The 15,092-nt window shown below is 36.8% G+C and overlaps 1 protein-coding gene and 1 long non-coding RNA gene across 4 annotated transcripts in view; one reads left to right on the top strand and one right to left on the bottom strand.

The window, feature by feature from the left end:
- LOC129145795 (uncharacterized) overlaps positions 1-12,344 on the top strand; it is a 36,112-nt gene extending 23,768 nt beyond the window's left edge. Inside the window, exons 4-6 of the long non-coding RNA XR_008551864.1 lie at positions 7,746-7,800; positions 10,764-10,876; positions 12,272-12,344. This is a non-coding gene — a long non-coding RNA (uncharacterized LOC129145795). The remainder of the gene's footprint in view (positions 1-7,745; positions 7,801-10,763; positions 10,877-12,271) is intronic.
- The window catches only part of PTPRG (protein tyrosine phosphatase receptor type G), a 671,624-nt gene that overhangs the window by 4,959 nt on the left and 651,573 nt on the right, over positions 1-15,092 (bottom strand). For all 3 annotated transcript variants that reach the window (XM_054695203.1, XM_037492051.2, XM_054695207.1), the window contains 8 exons: positions 13,840-13,975; positions 13,206-13,352; positions 11,616-11,709; positions 10,720-10,796; positions 10,105-10,233; positions 7,120-7,266; positions 6,290-6,432; positions 29-164 (listed from right to left, as the gene is read on the bottom strand). In XM_054695203.1, coding sequence (XP_054551178.1) covers positions 29-164; positions 6,290-6,432; positions 7,120-7,266; positions 10,105-10,233; positions 10,720-10,796; positions 11,616-11,709; positions 13,206-13,352; positions 13,840-13,975 — 1,009 coding nt within the window. The remainder of the gene's footprint in view (positions 1-28; positions 165-6,289; positions 6,433-7,119; positions 7,267-10,104; positions 10,234-10,719; positions 10,797-11,615; positions 11,710-13,205; positions 13,353-13,839; positions 13,976-15,092) is intronic.

Below are 15,092 nucleotides of genomic sequence, written 5' to 3'. Positions count from 1 at the left end.
AGGTTTCACAAAGAAGCAAAATACTTACAATGTCTGTGAATACTCCAGGCCTCATAAGATTGATCATTTTTGCAACCTGGAAAACATCCACAGCATTTTCATTCTCCAGTTGCTGGGACAGGGTGGTAAGGGCACACAGCATGCCTGCTGACACTGCTCCATACCTTCGTGAGAAAAACAATGTTATTTCAGATTTACTAAGGGACTGAATATATTGGAATCACATTTTCATAGAAACTAAGCCAACTGTATTGTCACTGATTCTAGTACATAAGAACAGATGAAATGCTAGAGTGGGGGAGGCTAGCATAAAGTGGACATGGGTTTATGAGTGGGAAATCTCCCACACTGGTTTATCAGATGCTAACACTGAGATCTAATGTAAAATGAGAGGTTCACAGTTAGCCCTTGGAAAATTATAGCTATAGCAGCTATCGAGGGGCAAGCTGAGTGATGTCAGAGGACAAATGAGAACCTTAACTGTAGTATTAGACAAAAAAATTGGTGTACTCAGAATTGTTACAATTCCAAACAGCTAAACTGAGCTTATGAAATATGAATTAAAAAAATGGCTCAAAATGTAGCGAGAATTTTCAAAATGAGTACCACATTGAGTAATTATTTTTGCTACTGAAGTAGAGCTTTGAAAATAAGAGCACCTTCCATGAAATTCTTTGCTTGGAGAAAGTAGTAGACTTTTTCATCAAGCCAGGGTAGCAACTCCATTTTTTCCCACAGACACTTGTGGGGGCACAAAATTTCCATATTAGGAATGAGAAAACAGATGCATTAACTAAATTGTTCAAGGTGGTGTTACTAGTGGGTGGTAGAAATGAGACTAAAATTTAGATGTCCCTGTCAAGTGTCTGTTAAAAAACTATTAAGTATGCAGTTTCTGAATTTATTCCTATGTAAAATAAAAACATTACAGATGTTTTCCATCTTTAATACAATTAAGACTAAAAGCCTCCTAAACGCCACACCAACCTCTCTAGAGGTGAAATCTCTCTGGAGGTAAAAATTGTTAGGCATTTAGGTGCAGCCTTGTGGATTCAGGTTATCAGTACATGTCCATCCAGTTTATTATTTCATACTGCAGGCATATCAAACTCACTCATTTCCCTGTGGATGGACAACATTTAAATTATATGTATCTTGTGCAAATTAGCAGAGGAAACACGAGGCGATGGTCTAGGTTGAGGTACAACTATTCCTAAAGATGTTGCTATAATTCTCTCCCAAGAGGTTGTTTCTTGTTCAAACTCCTTCCCCCGGGAGAATACAGTTCTGGTTTCTCCTCACTTCCGCCAGTCTGATTCATGAAAAATTGTATCAAACCATTCCTTGATGACCAGGGAAGTTGAATATCTTTTGATGTTTTTTTAATCATCCATATTTCCTCTTTTGAAACTGCCTGTTCAAACACCTGGGTCATTTTTCTGTTCAGTCAGTATCTTCTGAATGGATTCACAGGAGGTATATTATTTAGAGTATATATTGCAAGTATTTTCCTCTCATCTCTAGTCTGTCTTAAAACTGTGGTTGTTTTGTTACACTTAAAAATCAGTTTAGATGTAATCAAATTTAAGTCTTTTTTTTTATTTTGGGCCTTTTTCGAATTTTGTTTGAGAATGTTTACTCTAGTCCAGTATTTTAAGAGGTACTCTCCTACACTTTCCTAATTTACTTTTTGCATTTTACTAATTCATTTGCATCTCATTCTTCTTTTGATGTAGAGTAGGGTCTGATTTTAGTTGTTTTTCCAGCAGACAACCAATTGTTCTAGTATTTTTTTTATTAAATACTTTCATCTTTGCTCATTGACTTGAGCTGCCTTTTTATCATACATTAAAATATTACATATGAAGGCCTGTTTCTAAACTGTTTTTGCTTTTTAGACTTTTTGCACTTGCATACATTTAATTCCTGTAGGAATTACATTTGAGTAAGTCCTGATGTCAGACAAAATGTCCACGACAGTTTTGGCTGTTTCTAAATTTACGAATTCCTGTTTTTTAGTGCTTCACACATACATATTTTCATTTTTCACTTGTGCCCTCTTTGTCAAACTTCACTACCTTACCACCCCATCCCATCCTGTTTGATAATATTCTGAAAATATTGTCAAAGAACATGAAGATTTGGAATTTTGATTAGGTTCCAGTGAGTATACTGATGGGTCCGAGGACATGAAGTTTTTCTGAGTTTTCTGTTCAGGTACATGTCTCTTCTCCACGTAATCAGGTCTTTTGTAGCCTTTAGTTAGATTTAGTGGTTTTCTTCATAGTCTTTGCCATTTTCATTTTAGGTTAATTCCTAGAATGTCACTCTTAAAAAAATGGCCTTTTATGACATTTTCCCTTTAGTATCTAGCCTACGTATTAATTGAAACCAATGTTCACAAGGTGAGCTTGTAGACATATTCTAAGTGCTAGTACTTTGTGGATTCCAATAACATCTTTAATTGCCAGTAATGTCAGTTTAGTCCCTTTTCAACTTTGATGCTTGTCTTTTGTTTTTACCAAACCCCAGTAGTTCTGTATTCTAACACTGCAAAGCACTGTGTTCTTTAATGATACATCTTCTGTTTTCTGAAATAAATAAAAATGTTTGCAATAGGCTTCTGCTAAGGTTAAGAGGATGCTTCCTACTTTCTTGGTAAGAGTGTTTTCTTTGGGCCAGGAGGGTAATGAATGGGTGTTATTTTCATGTATGCTTTCTAACATCTATTGATTTTTTTTTTTTAGCAATCCCTTTAATAATGTTCTGAATTCACTTAGGGATTTTTCATAGCATTTAACCAGATTCACATCCCCACGATCTTTTCATGATGTAGAATTCTCTGAATATAACACAACGGGATTTACCTGATGCTATTTCATTTAGATTTTTGTATCCATCAACATTGGTCTTTACTTTGCCTTCTTGAAATTCTTAAATTTTTAAATTATTTTAAACTTCTGTTTTATTATTCAGCAACCAAAGGCATGGTCAAGATTTAGGTGGGCTTTATCAGTTTGAGACCTCATTTTTTAATTGTAGTTCTCAGGAGTCACTAACATGTATTATGTTCTTAGTATGTGCCAGGTTGCCCTATTGGTACTGAACACACACCAACACAATCCTCACACTAATCCTATGATGTAGCCCCATTTTGAGGTTGAAGACACAAAGCACATCCAGGTGCAATAACTGGCTATCATTTCATATAGCTCATGAGATTAGAGCTCATATTTGAGTTGGCTCAAAACAGAGACCAGCACATACTATTTGCTGAATAAATATCATTCTGCTTATTATAGACTTAAAACTTATAGAATTACAGTTTCAAATGTGTATTTTATATCCTTTGACACAGCTACAACAATCAGCTCTACCTTTCCCCTCCATATATTTTGAAGCAAATCCCAGGTATTCATTAATATTTTAGTATACAATTTTAAAAGATAAGGACTTAAAAATAAACATGACATCTAACAAAATTCTCAAATTTTTAATTGTAACTATGATTTTCTTAATTAATGCCTGCTCTTTTTTTTTTTTGACATTTTCCAAAGTTGTATCTCTTATTAAACTTTATTGCTTAAATTTTAACATTACCTCCCTGTCCCTATTTTCATTACTCTCTGCTTTTATCTTTTAATTGCTTGAACTTTTGATGGCATGAGCAGATTCCTATTCTAGCTTTTTTCCTTCAAAATATGCTGTTTAGGTTATAAATTTTTGGTTCTGAGTGTAGATTGGCTCCTATATGGTTTGGAAATGCAGTGTCTTTGTCATCTTTTAGCTGTTAGGTACTTTGTAATTGTAATTATTATCACTAGTTCATCTGTACATAATTCTAGGTATAAGGATTTGGAGTCTGATTTCACTGGTGGTTTCTCGTATTGATGCATTATAATCATTGAATGTGGCTCATATAGTATCAGTTTTGGGAGGGGATGTATTGAAATACCTCTTACGTCAATTTATGTAAAGAAACTATTTGTTTACACAAAGAAAACCTCTGTCATTATTTTTTCTCTCCACGGATCACCTCTTAGATAGGTTAGAACTTCTATATTTAGCTTACATATACTTTGCTTTCAGCTTTGTTCTTTCCACTAGCTAATCTCATTTTTCCATTTCTTAGGCTCTAATTTGTTCTCCTGTTACATGTTTTTAATTCATTTCATGCAGTCTTTAGATCTCTGAGGATATTATAAATCCTGATTGTTCCGTTAACTCTGATTCTATTTTTTGGTTCTTATTATGTTGTCTTTGCTCAGATTTAAAATTCTACTGAGTTTGCCTTCTCATTTTAGCATAGCTAGATTTTTTTTTAAATCATCTGTACTGTTTTTTTTTTTTTTTTTTTTTCCCCCAGGAGGGGAAGAATTTAACCTTTGCTTAATCTCTTCTAATGAAAGGTTAGAATCAGGATCTTTTTATTATTCAACTCTCTTTTTATTATTCAACTCTCTAAGCTCTCCATAGTCAGGTAATATGTATTTCATTGTGTATTGTGCACTCCTTATGGGATTACTCTGGCTTTTCCTTGAGCTGGCTTTTCTATATTTAGCTATTCTTCCTGAAGTACCTAAATTAAAAGTACTTACACAATACAATTTTAAACATGACTGGAAACTAAGTCAAATCAATCAAATGCAGAGATAACTTTTAAGTGTTTTCTGCATACCAAGCATTATAATTAAAGAAAAACTGAAAAAAAAAAAAAAACCCTCAAAAATTTAGGAATGAAGTAGGATTAAAAGATGTTTGTCAGGTTTCATGGGTTTGCAATTCAAATGACAAGGTAGGTTTTGGTGAAAAAGAAACAAAGTAACTTATTACCTAGATAAACGAAGAATAGTGTATAATTTCACTGGCTTTTCTTAGTTTATTTGCTACTTTCTCAGAGGTCTCCACTGAAAGTAGTGCTTTTATATAAAACATGTAACAGGAAAACAGATTAGAACCTAAGAAATGGAAAAATGAGACTAGCTAGAATGGACAAAGCTGAAAGCAAACTAGGATATGTAAGTTAAGTATAGAAGTTCTGACATATACTTGTAACTACTACTTGTATAATATACAAAAAGTATTTTCATTTTTTCCCTTCCTCAAGGAACTTATGAAAGAAATGAAAGTACTTTAGCTTCCTCATGTACAAGGTTTATATTCATCTTAAAAGACACTGGGCTCCTAACATAGCCAGTGTATATAATATCTATGCCTAGCGAATCAATTTTTACCATATCATATAACTGCTCAACTAGGGAAGGAAAACAAAGTTAAAGATTAAACAAGTATCAAAAATGGGGAAAATGGCATCATCAAGCCTTCTATGGGACTTTAAATGGTGGCTGGAAAAGGCTACTGAGGGCCACTCCTTAGTTGGGCCCCATACTTGGTTTAAAGCTCTGCTACCACCACCTGAAAATTATTGTGGCTCTGGTCTTAAAATTTTGACACTAATAATACAGATCAACCTCTGAACAGAATTGTTTTTAACATATGAGTAGAAGATGCTGGTGCCTGTCCTCAAAAGAAATTAGCTTACTTTCTGATGAGACATGTTATCCTGAGATCATTTATCTTGTAATTATCATTATCTAGAAACTTCATCTACCCTGCACACAGCTGAGGATACAGAGTATAGGTGTTGAAAAGATCTCTGTGATGACAGATGTCACATAGTTTGTGTAATCCAAGTTCAACTCTTGGACTTACATAGGATATACTGAAGCCTTCTCTCCAAGCCTGTTCACTTCTGCTTTTGTCAGAGCTTTAAAACTTTATCTAAATTGGTTTTATAGTTCACAGAATCATTTAAACAGGCAAAATGACAGAACAAGAGCAAGATGTAAGGCTTTCTGGAGACAGTTCATATAGGGGTGCATATCTTTAATTCACCACAGTTTGAAACAGTACCCCTTCATACCTACATTTATCCAGCACCTCAATGTGCCAGGCCATGGGCTGTACCCAATAGTTATGAAACTTTAGTGAAATATTTACTATTTATATTCATTTCAGTTATACTTAATAATTGTTACTGAAATATCAAACTTCAGAGAGCATGCAAGTTGACTTACCTTTCTAGAACATACCACCTAGGAGAATATGAAGCTTTGGGTTTGATATATTAAAATAAAAACATAGCCAGAACACCTTCCACATGCACACATTAGAAATAAGATGCAGTTGTCACAGAGGGACTAGGATTTTAAAAAATGCCCCTCCCTTTCTACTAGTATAGCAACACAACAGGAATATCTGACTGTGAAATTAAGAAACAGATGCATACTCATCATGAACAATGGTGGGGCCATCCCTTGTTAAGGCCTCTTCCTTGATGACGTTGATCAGTTCAAAGGTACTGCTTATGGGAGCATCTGGGTTAGGCCATTTGGGACACTGAAAGTGCCGAACTTCTAGGACATAGTCATCCTACAAGCAACACAACACAAGTCACACAGCAGCCTTTATTTCATTATAGCTGCAGTCTAATGACTAAGACATGCTCCAGAGAAGCTATTATTGATACCTGAAGAATGCTGGATTTAAAATGGCTGGCAAGAAGTAAAATGCTAGAGCGGTGGCCTGCCATAAAATAAGGAGCACATCATGATAGTGAAAACAATAGAATGCTATTTTGTTCAGGTAGAATGTCACAAACAAGACTTTATATCCTACTCTTATCTATGAAATTATAAAAACACATGGAGCTCATTTACATGACCAGTGTAAGACAGTTCCTGTTCCATCCACCCCATTAGAAGATAATTTATTACACATCAGACTGTTCACTAAAAAAAAAAAAAAACAAAAAAAACCCAAAACACAGTATTACCTCCGCAACACATTGCAAGGTTTACAATTCTGATGGCAAAGAAAAATGTTTTTATAATTAGGTCAACAGACCTATTTGTATGCATGCTCAGCCACAGGAACTGATGTTTCATTTATTCAGCTGGAAAAGGCAAATATTTGAAGAAAAAGAAATGTACATATTTAAAGTTAAGTCATACTTTTGCCTGGGCTTGTCTTGAGGGTAACAAATTACTTCATTACTATTTAGAAGAATGATCTAGGACTAAGGTAGGGTTATTGCTGAGGAACTGAGGTTCAGGTTACCTGTGTAGCTTCAAGGATAAAGTCATGGATGATAATTTGTTCTTCATTAGAGAGGCACAGTCTGTCTTTGCTGATAAGGGTGACGGTAAAGGCCTCACAGTTCATGGATTCTTCTCGACTTGGCCAGTATACAAACTCATCTTCTGCCTATGGGAACAACAATGACAATTTTTCTGTATTGTTGTCAAACATTTTTAAATTTTCTTGCAAAATGATTCACTTACCATTTCTCATACCTCTTCCAAGTCATCTTTTAAATTGGGTTCATCAAATTATATCCCTATCTAATCATAGTGAGTTCAGTTGTTATCAAAGCATAATTTTACGACAGAAAACAAGAACTATTTCTTACAACACTGGAACCACCCCAAATGCTTCCTCCATAGGGGATATATTCTCTCCAGTTGGGAAGTACTCTGTTACAGATGCTCTCTTTTCCTATGACAATTCTAAGTCAATTAATTGTAACCTATTTCCTAATTGCTTAAGCAGTGAAGATATACTAATTGATAACAGTTCCACACTTGATTAGTATTTTGCTAAGGACTCAAACATCTACTTTATTTAGTATTTACAATATACTAGGTGAGGTGAGGGAGGGTTATTGCTATCATCTGTCTTTACAGACGAGGACATCAAGGCTCAGAGATCCATACTTTAAACTCAGCCTGGTAATAAAAGGTAAGTAGAATCTTTTTGGAAAGAGGTGGTGCCTAAAAGTAAGTTAACTCTCAATGTTAGGTTTCAGAAGAGGAACACTTAGAAAGTTTCTTGGTCTTTTATTAGGCAAGCTTTAAATGTTCATCTATTTTAAGGGTAGAATATTCAGACTTGGTACTTAAATTCTATCTCTGAAAACTAGGGAGGCCTCAGAAAAAGTTAATGGTTGCACAGGCTGGAAACTTTTGTGAGAAATATGATGATGATAATGAGCATCCCCACCCCTTTCCCTAATCAATTCAAATGGTAAACTATAGTTTGCCTGTAATATATAGATTTTTCGATGGGCATTTTTCTGAAAATGCTTAGCTACTAGAGAAGTCAGAAATAATTCTGAATAATGTTCAAAACAAAGAAGGTTTTGTTTAATCTTACATTGTTGCATTAGAAATGAGCCAACAGTCCAATAAGACTTATCACCCTTTCAAGTTTCAATATAGCTTATTGCCAAGTACATTTTTATTTTTAAAGCTCAGCATAAGGGGAAACAGATTAGCAATTGGGTTTAGTCTATACAAAAGAAGTCTGTAACTGTCATGAGTTTTAATTCATTTGGTCCAAAGGACAAGGAAGTAGGGCCCTCTTGACATAAAGTTACTTTAACCAACGCGCACAAATTAAGCATCGGATTGGATGTGATCCTGAATAAATTAAGCTATCCAAGCCTCAATTTCCACATCTGAAATGTCAGAATAACAAGGGATTTAAGTAATAGTGAAATAAAGGCAGGAAAAAACCAACTTGAATCTAACTAGAGACTAGGTGCTCATCTTGAAAGATGATGAAAAATATGTGCTACTTCTTAAATGGAGGAGGCAGTCTGGTCTCATGGTTACTTTGCTTAAAAATGTTTTATGTGAATGAACAGTGCTTTTTGAGTTAGGAACCAGTGGCTTTGGGGCTAAATACAGGACTGTGCTCTTGGTAAAGGGATAATGGTGATTAGTAATGAAACAAAGAATCCAGAAACATCATCTTTAGGAGAAACTATGCTGACAAATGTGACTTCAGACCCTGGAGCTGAGACACCACAGCGTCTGTACCCTTGAGTCGTATGGTTCAGACAAGTCTCGTATCCTCATTGTCCACAGAACATGGGTCGACGCTTTTGGAGACTGTCCTCTCTTAAGTGACAACAACAAAATACTGACTCATCCAACAAATGAATGTTTTAACAACCCTACATGCCTCCAATTTCCACATGCCAAACAGAATAGACCCCTATTGCCAGCTAATTTGAAAATTTACACTCCAGTTTTTAGCTTGAGATTCTCAACTTTGTTGCCATTCTATCATACAGAAGCAGTCTTGGTAATCTGAAGCTGGAGCAAAATGCGACAAAGTGAAGAAGTTCCTACTGACTGGGCACACAGTCAAATGCATGTCATCAAGACTAGGTTCAATCACATGCTGTTCTATCTTGATTGAAAAAATGCACTGATCTGACGCTCATGGAGGCACATCCCCATTGTTTTGTTTTGACTCTGCCGGCTTACAATGTCCTTAGAGTAACTTTTGAAGACCCAACTAATTCTGAAATTTAAGAATGTAGTAAGATCTCAGCACAAACATTTAAGCTTGCTTTTATAAACCTGTTTACCCTTTTCTCCTCTAGTCTGAGAGCTCAACAGCAAAGAAGTAAAGGGAAGAAAAAGTAGTAGCTCGTTCAAAGTCTTAAGAGCACCTTTAAGTTAGAACAAAAATACGCTTTATCTCCTTCTATGTCATGATCTGACTTGCCTATGGAATGGAGAAAAAAATGATACGTTATGAGTACCTTTGATACAGAAAAAATTTTGACTGGGACTGAGACATATACTACAGCAAAATGATGGGACCTTGAGACAGGTGACTCAAGGACAAATCCTAGGCAGCTTATTTGTGTATACCTCTGGGCAAGTTACTTCCTTCAGTATTCTTAGCTATGAACAAGATTGATAATAGTACCTATGCCCTAGTATTAGAGGGTTAAATGAGTTAAAAGATGTAAACATGGTGACATAACTGTTAGCTGCTGTTTTCAAGTGACATAGTAGCTATTAGGTTAATTTTTCAAAACCACCTACTGCATTGGCATGTACAGTACAATTGAGGGGTGATATCACCAGCATTAGAGAATCAAGCCAGGGAATGGATACAGACCGGAATACTGAGACTGAATGGAATCTTTACAGGCTTATACACCATCCCTGTGGCAAGGTATCAAAGTAATTTATGCCCTGGCCTCACAGGCTCATTAATATATAGCAGATGTGCTTTACTTACCAAGCTCTGGTTGTCTGGCAGCATGACAATGATCTGTGCATTATGATCCCAAATCATTCGCCAGAAATCCTTCGTAGTATGTGGCAGAGGATGCTGGGTTATAATAAATTCATTGCTCCTATAATAGCCCTTCAGTTAAGAAAACCAAAAAAAAAAAAAAAAGTGATTATGTGTGTTTTATTCTAATCCTGTGGTAGTAAGATATATTCACAAAATAAGACAGCATTATTTTGACTGCACTAAAATAATTGAAGGCATTCAGCACATTTGGTTAATTTTAAGATGTACTTCTGCTAACATGTGTAGACAATTTTCTCTGCACGTGCAATTCACTTCTAGTTACCCCTGCTGTTTTTACTTAACAGTAATTTCAACATGCATACAAAGATGAAATGGGTGAAATTAACAATAAAATTAATTCCTTAACAAGCATTTTTGTCCCCCCACTGACTCTGTGTCTTTTGTTAAAGCTTTCAAGATACAGAAATCTCTATCATTTTGATATTACACATTGGGAAATTATTTGAGAACTAAAATCAGTCATGTAGGTGGTATCTGTTCTTTAGCACCTTCCTGTTTAATTGACTTTATTTATAATTAGCTGTTGACTCTCACCATGATATAAGACGCATTAATGTAATCTGTTCCTTTCATTCCAGGCAACGGTGCAAGCCCCACTCGAGCACGCTCGGCTATCATATGGAAAAAACAAAAACACCACGTTTGCCTTCTTATATACACAGGACCCACCGCACTTTCTGAGATTGACTTGGTGAGTAATATCTCTCCCTGGCTCCCCTTTCTTTTTAAGAGTCCTCAGCTGAGGCAGAATGTAATATGAAATTTGGCTGCACATTCCCAGAGGACACAAGCATTAAGTTGGACTATGGGAGAGGCCTGCACAGCAGAACACTAAGAATACTCTGTGCAAAGATGACAGCGGAGTTCAGATAATTTTTGACCCAGGTTTGATTTTCCTACAATTACACAAACACAGTATTTTGATCTCTGCCAACCCCTTGGTCTATATACTTCTCCCCGCAAAGGGCTTAGAAAACAGTGGTCTTTTCAGTAGATAATCTCTCCAGTGATTACCCAGGCCTGTGTCTACTATACACACATTCTCCTCTGCTGTCTCCTGAGGTATTTATAAAAAGGTCACCACCTTCCAACAGTGCCTTGAGCTCAAAAGCCAGAATAATTGAATGATGTAGTTCCAGGTATATAGACTAAGCCAGAGAGCAATTCCACACTGAAAGGGCTTTACTTTTTTGTTGGGTGTAGACATGGTAGAACTAGCCTCATTCTTGAACTTCGAGGTGAACTGAAGCTAGACTTCATGTCACGTGCGGAGACTAGAGGGCACTGACAGCACCCCTCCCCCCAATATTTCTCCTATGATCAAACTGCCTCAGTTGCCCAGAGAACTTTTTGTCTTGGTAGTTCTTTATCTAAAATCCAGTGGAAAAAAATACATATCTAACTATATAAAACTAATTTAAAGAGCTTACATGGCACGACTGAAGAGTTTCTGTTCTTTTCTTTGTTACACTCCTTCTGCGCACTAAAGCATTCCACGTACTTTGCATTACACTGTGTCACCAGCTGAAAGAAAAACATTTCAGTTTTCATTTGAAGGTATAATTATGTCAACTAACCTTAGTGCGAGCATGAGTTTACAATATTATAAATCGTATGTTGTACACCTTAAATTTACACAAAACACAAAAATCCCGCAAGGCATAACCATATTCCTGGAGAACAGAAACATTTTTTGTGTGTTTCAGTACTGGTGCTTCCATTACCGTGGATTTTTTTTTTACCCGATGACGTGGGAGCAATAGTCACTGAATTGATATGGACTTTTCTGTTGATGTCACTGCTTTTCTGAAGTTTTTTCTGTAATTCCTCATAGGCATATCAGACTAGGAAGGATTGCTTCATGGTATTAAGAATTGTGTTTCTTGAAGAAGATACAAGTTCTCGATTTCTTAACTGATATTATTCTAAAGGCCACTATTAGTTCAATACTTAGTTATTATTCCTGCTTTTATTACTTGGTTGAACCACTTTGTCGAACCTGGGTGGGTTTTTTTTTTTGTTTTTGGTTGGGGGTGGGGAGAAGTTCTGTCTTAATGGAGTATTTGGGAATGGTTTCCTCCTTCAGCTGTCTTTGGCATCAGTGGCCCTTGGTGAAGTGTGAGTTTCTGATGCTTGTTTTTCCTTTCTACTTGTATCATCTAATGGTGAGTGCCATAAAAGAACCAGCTACCTGGTTTCCAGTGGAATGAACTGGTTTCTTTGATGCAGTTTTTATAAAAGCATGTATAAGTAAATGTTTCAGCAATGGAAAAAAAGCAAAATTTAGAAAATGTTAGTACAAGACACAAGTATCCTAATTATTAATTACCTCAAGTGGCTTTAGAGTAGTTAGGAGAGCTAGCAAAAAATCTTTTTTTTAAAAAAGATTTATTTTTACAAGAGCTGGGGTACAGGCCAGAGAAGTAGGGGAGTGTGTGTGAGAGGACCCAACAGAGACAGAGTGGGGAGCAGAACAGGCAGACTGACTGAAATACACTGCTGAGGGGAGCAGCGGGCGAGACAGGAGAGGACTGCCTCACCATATGGGTTGCTACCTGGCCGGCCAGCGATCAAACTCATGCTGCAGAAGCTGTGGATTGCTTCATAGTGCAGTGCTTAACCCCTTGCGCCCCCAGGGAGGCCCCAAAATAAACCTTTTTCATATCATGTGTTTGTTATAACTTGCTTGGCAGTCCAATTTATTCAGCTGAGATTCAGATGGAGTCTGAATCCATGGAGAGTTTAACCATGAAAACTAAGACTGTGTATGGATTTATCTCCTTTCCATCCTGACACAAAGTGAGAAATTAAAAGACTAATGAGAGACTAATAAATAGGAAAGTACTTAGTAATTGGGGAGACTGTTTGAAAATAACTTCTTTGAGATGACTTAGATTTTTGGATCTTAATTACTTTAATAGTCTTAACTGCCTTTATGCAATAATGTATTTAACCTCCCAAAGCCAGGCATTTCTTTACTTCCTTGCTCTTTTGCCAAAGAAATGTATCCAAAGCACTACCTTGAATTGTTTTTCCAGTCGTGTCTTTCCTCCTACTCCTGGTATGAGGATGCTGTTAACGTAGCTATGCAGCTGATTTGAAGATACTTCAGTCTCCTTTCCAAGAATGGCTTCCAACAAGGCATCATGGATGAAAATGTACTGCTCCTACAACAGACAGTAAATAGTCATCACCAAGGAGCACTCTGAAAAGGGTAGGTAGCCCCCTCTATCTGGGACATGGAGTCTACCTTCGATGACCTTTGCCCCAGCTTGCAGGGAATTCTGCAATCAGGTGCAGCTAAGTGCTTTGCTCCAACTCTTCTTCATAACTCATTTTAGTAGTGCAGCCAACAGGAGAAATGGGTCTTCAATGAAGGGCACTTAGAAGCATGTTCACATATTCGAGGCCAGACAACATGTTGAGCTCCCCAACTATCTGCTGTGTAGTTACTGAGAAATCCAGATTTAAGAGGCTCACAAAAATGGAAACCGGTGAGCCAAAGAATCGTTACCATGGTTGGGATGCCTTCTGATACAAACCTGTCAATTCCTTCAAGCCCTTAGAGAATGAATGTTTCTCCTCAGCACCATCTGACTTTGAGTTAGGAAACTGTGCTGGACTCCCACAGGAGCGCTGGCAGCTACTCCTTACCTCAGTCTGGACGAGGTAGTTGCGCTGTGTCCTGATATGCTTCAGGAATCCCAGGACATTAACTGTGCTTTTGTCTTTTATCTGTTGCAGCATGCTGTCTATTACAATGTAGGTGCCTGTCCTGCCCACACCAGCACTGGAAAAGAAATGAAGATATTCAACTTAGTGACTTCTGCTTTATTCTGTCAGTAACATACGACTAATCTCTAATGAGAATAGAAACGATACAGGTTATTCAATCCATCAACATCTGAAATCTGCATTAGGACTTTTCCTAGCTCATGAATCTGGAGGGAGAGAACAAATTGCTGTACACTTGCCTTTGCAGGCTCCCCTGAAGCTCAAGCAAAAGACATCACTCAGTGAAGCAGAGACCCAAAGATGTCTCTCTGGGCAGGAGCCTCCCCCACCAGAACCACATCTGTGAAGGCATGTGGCTGGTTTTCTACCTCTAATGATCCACTAACTGGCCTTTCAATAAACACACTTTCTGTACATCTCCCCCAGACTGTTCCTATTACCTGTAGCTTAATACCAGATTAATACTCAGTGTCAGAAAGTTCCTATTAAAAGGGGTGCCGCTTTCCTTTAGTGGTAGAAGAACAGCACATCTGGAAAGCATGGTCTCTTTTGTTAGTCACATTTCATAATTGTTATTAAACAAAAATCTCCAGAGGAGCTAAGTGCTGGAGTACTAACTAACACACTGCTTTTGGCAGATTCCCCTTCTCACACAGCTCCAGTAACAACCAGACTCAGTTTGATAGACTTTCAGTGATTCCTAAATGGGCTCGTTCTCATGGGATTTTAAACAGAAGATGGGTTCCAACTGCTGCAAAGGACTTTCTTTGTGTTAGCATATTATATGAACAGTCCCAAAGAAATGCTTAGAAAATGCTGAGCAGCTACCCAACATCAATCACAGAATGCAAAGTCTAGTTGAATACCAAAGCAAAAATAAGCTAAGAATGCAATCGCAAATGAAACATAATAAAAGCGTTTCTAAACAACTTGCTGAAGTTGTTTAAGGTAGTTAAGGAAGGAAAATAGGCTTTACAGAGGGCTTTCCCAGTGCTTTTTAAAAGGCATTTTATGTAACACATATCAACTAAAATTGAAAATCTTTTCATACATGCAATAAATATTATTCAGAGGAGCTATAGAGAAAATCCATGCACAAAATGTCAAATCCTGTAGGGTGGAAACTTGTATTTAAGCTCAGCTATTTGTTTCTATAGTAAGTGCATTCTTTC

This window comes from Talpa occidentalis, unplaced genomic scaffold (genome assembly GCF_014898055.3).
Source record: "Talpa occidentalis isolate TD23 unplaced genomic scaffold, MPIMG_talOcc4v2.1 talOcc4.10, whole genome shotgun sequence".
Lineage (NCBI taxonomy): Eukaryota > Metazoa > Chordata > Mammalia > Eulipotyphla > Talpidae > Talpa > Talpa occidentalis.
Note: the sequence above shows the minus strand (reverse complement) of the source record. Positions and strands in the feature narration are given on the sequence as shown.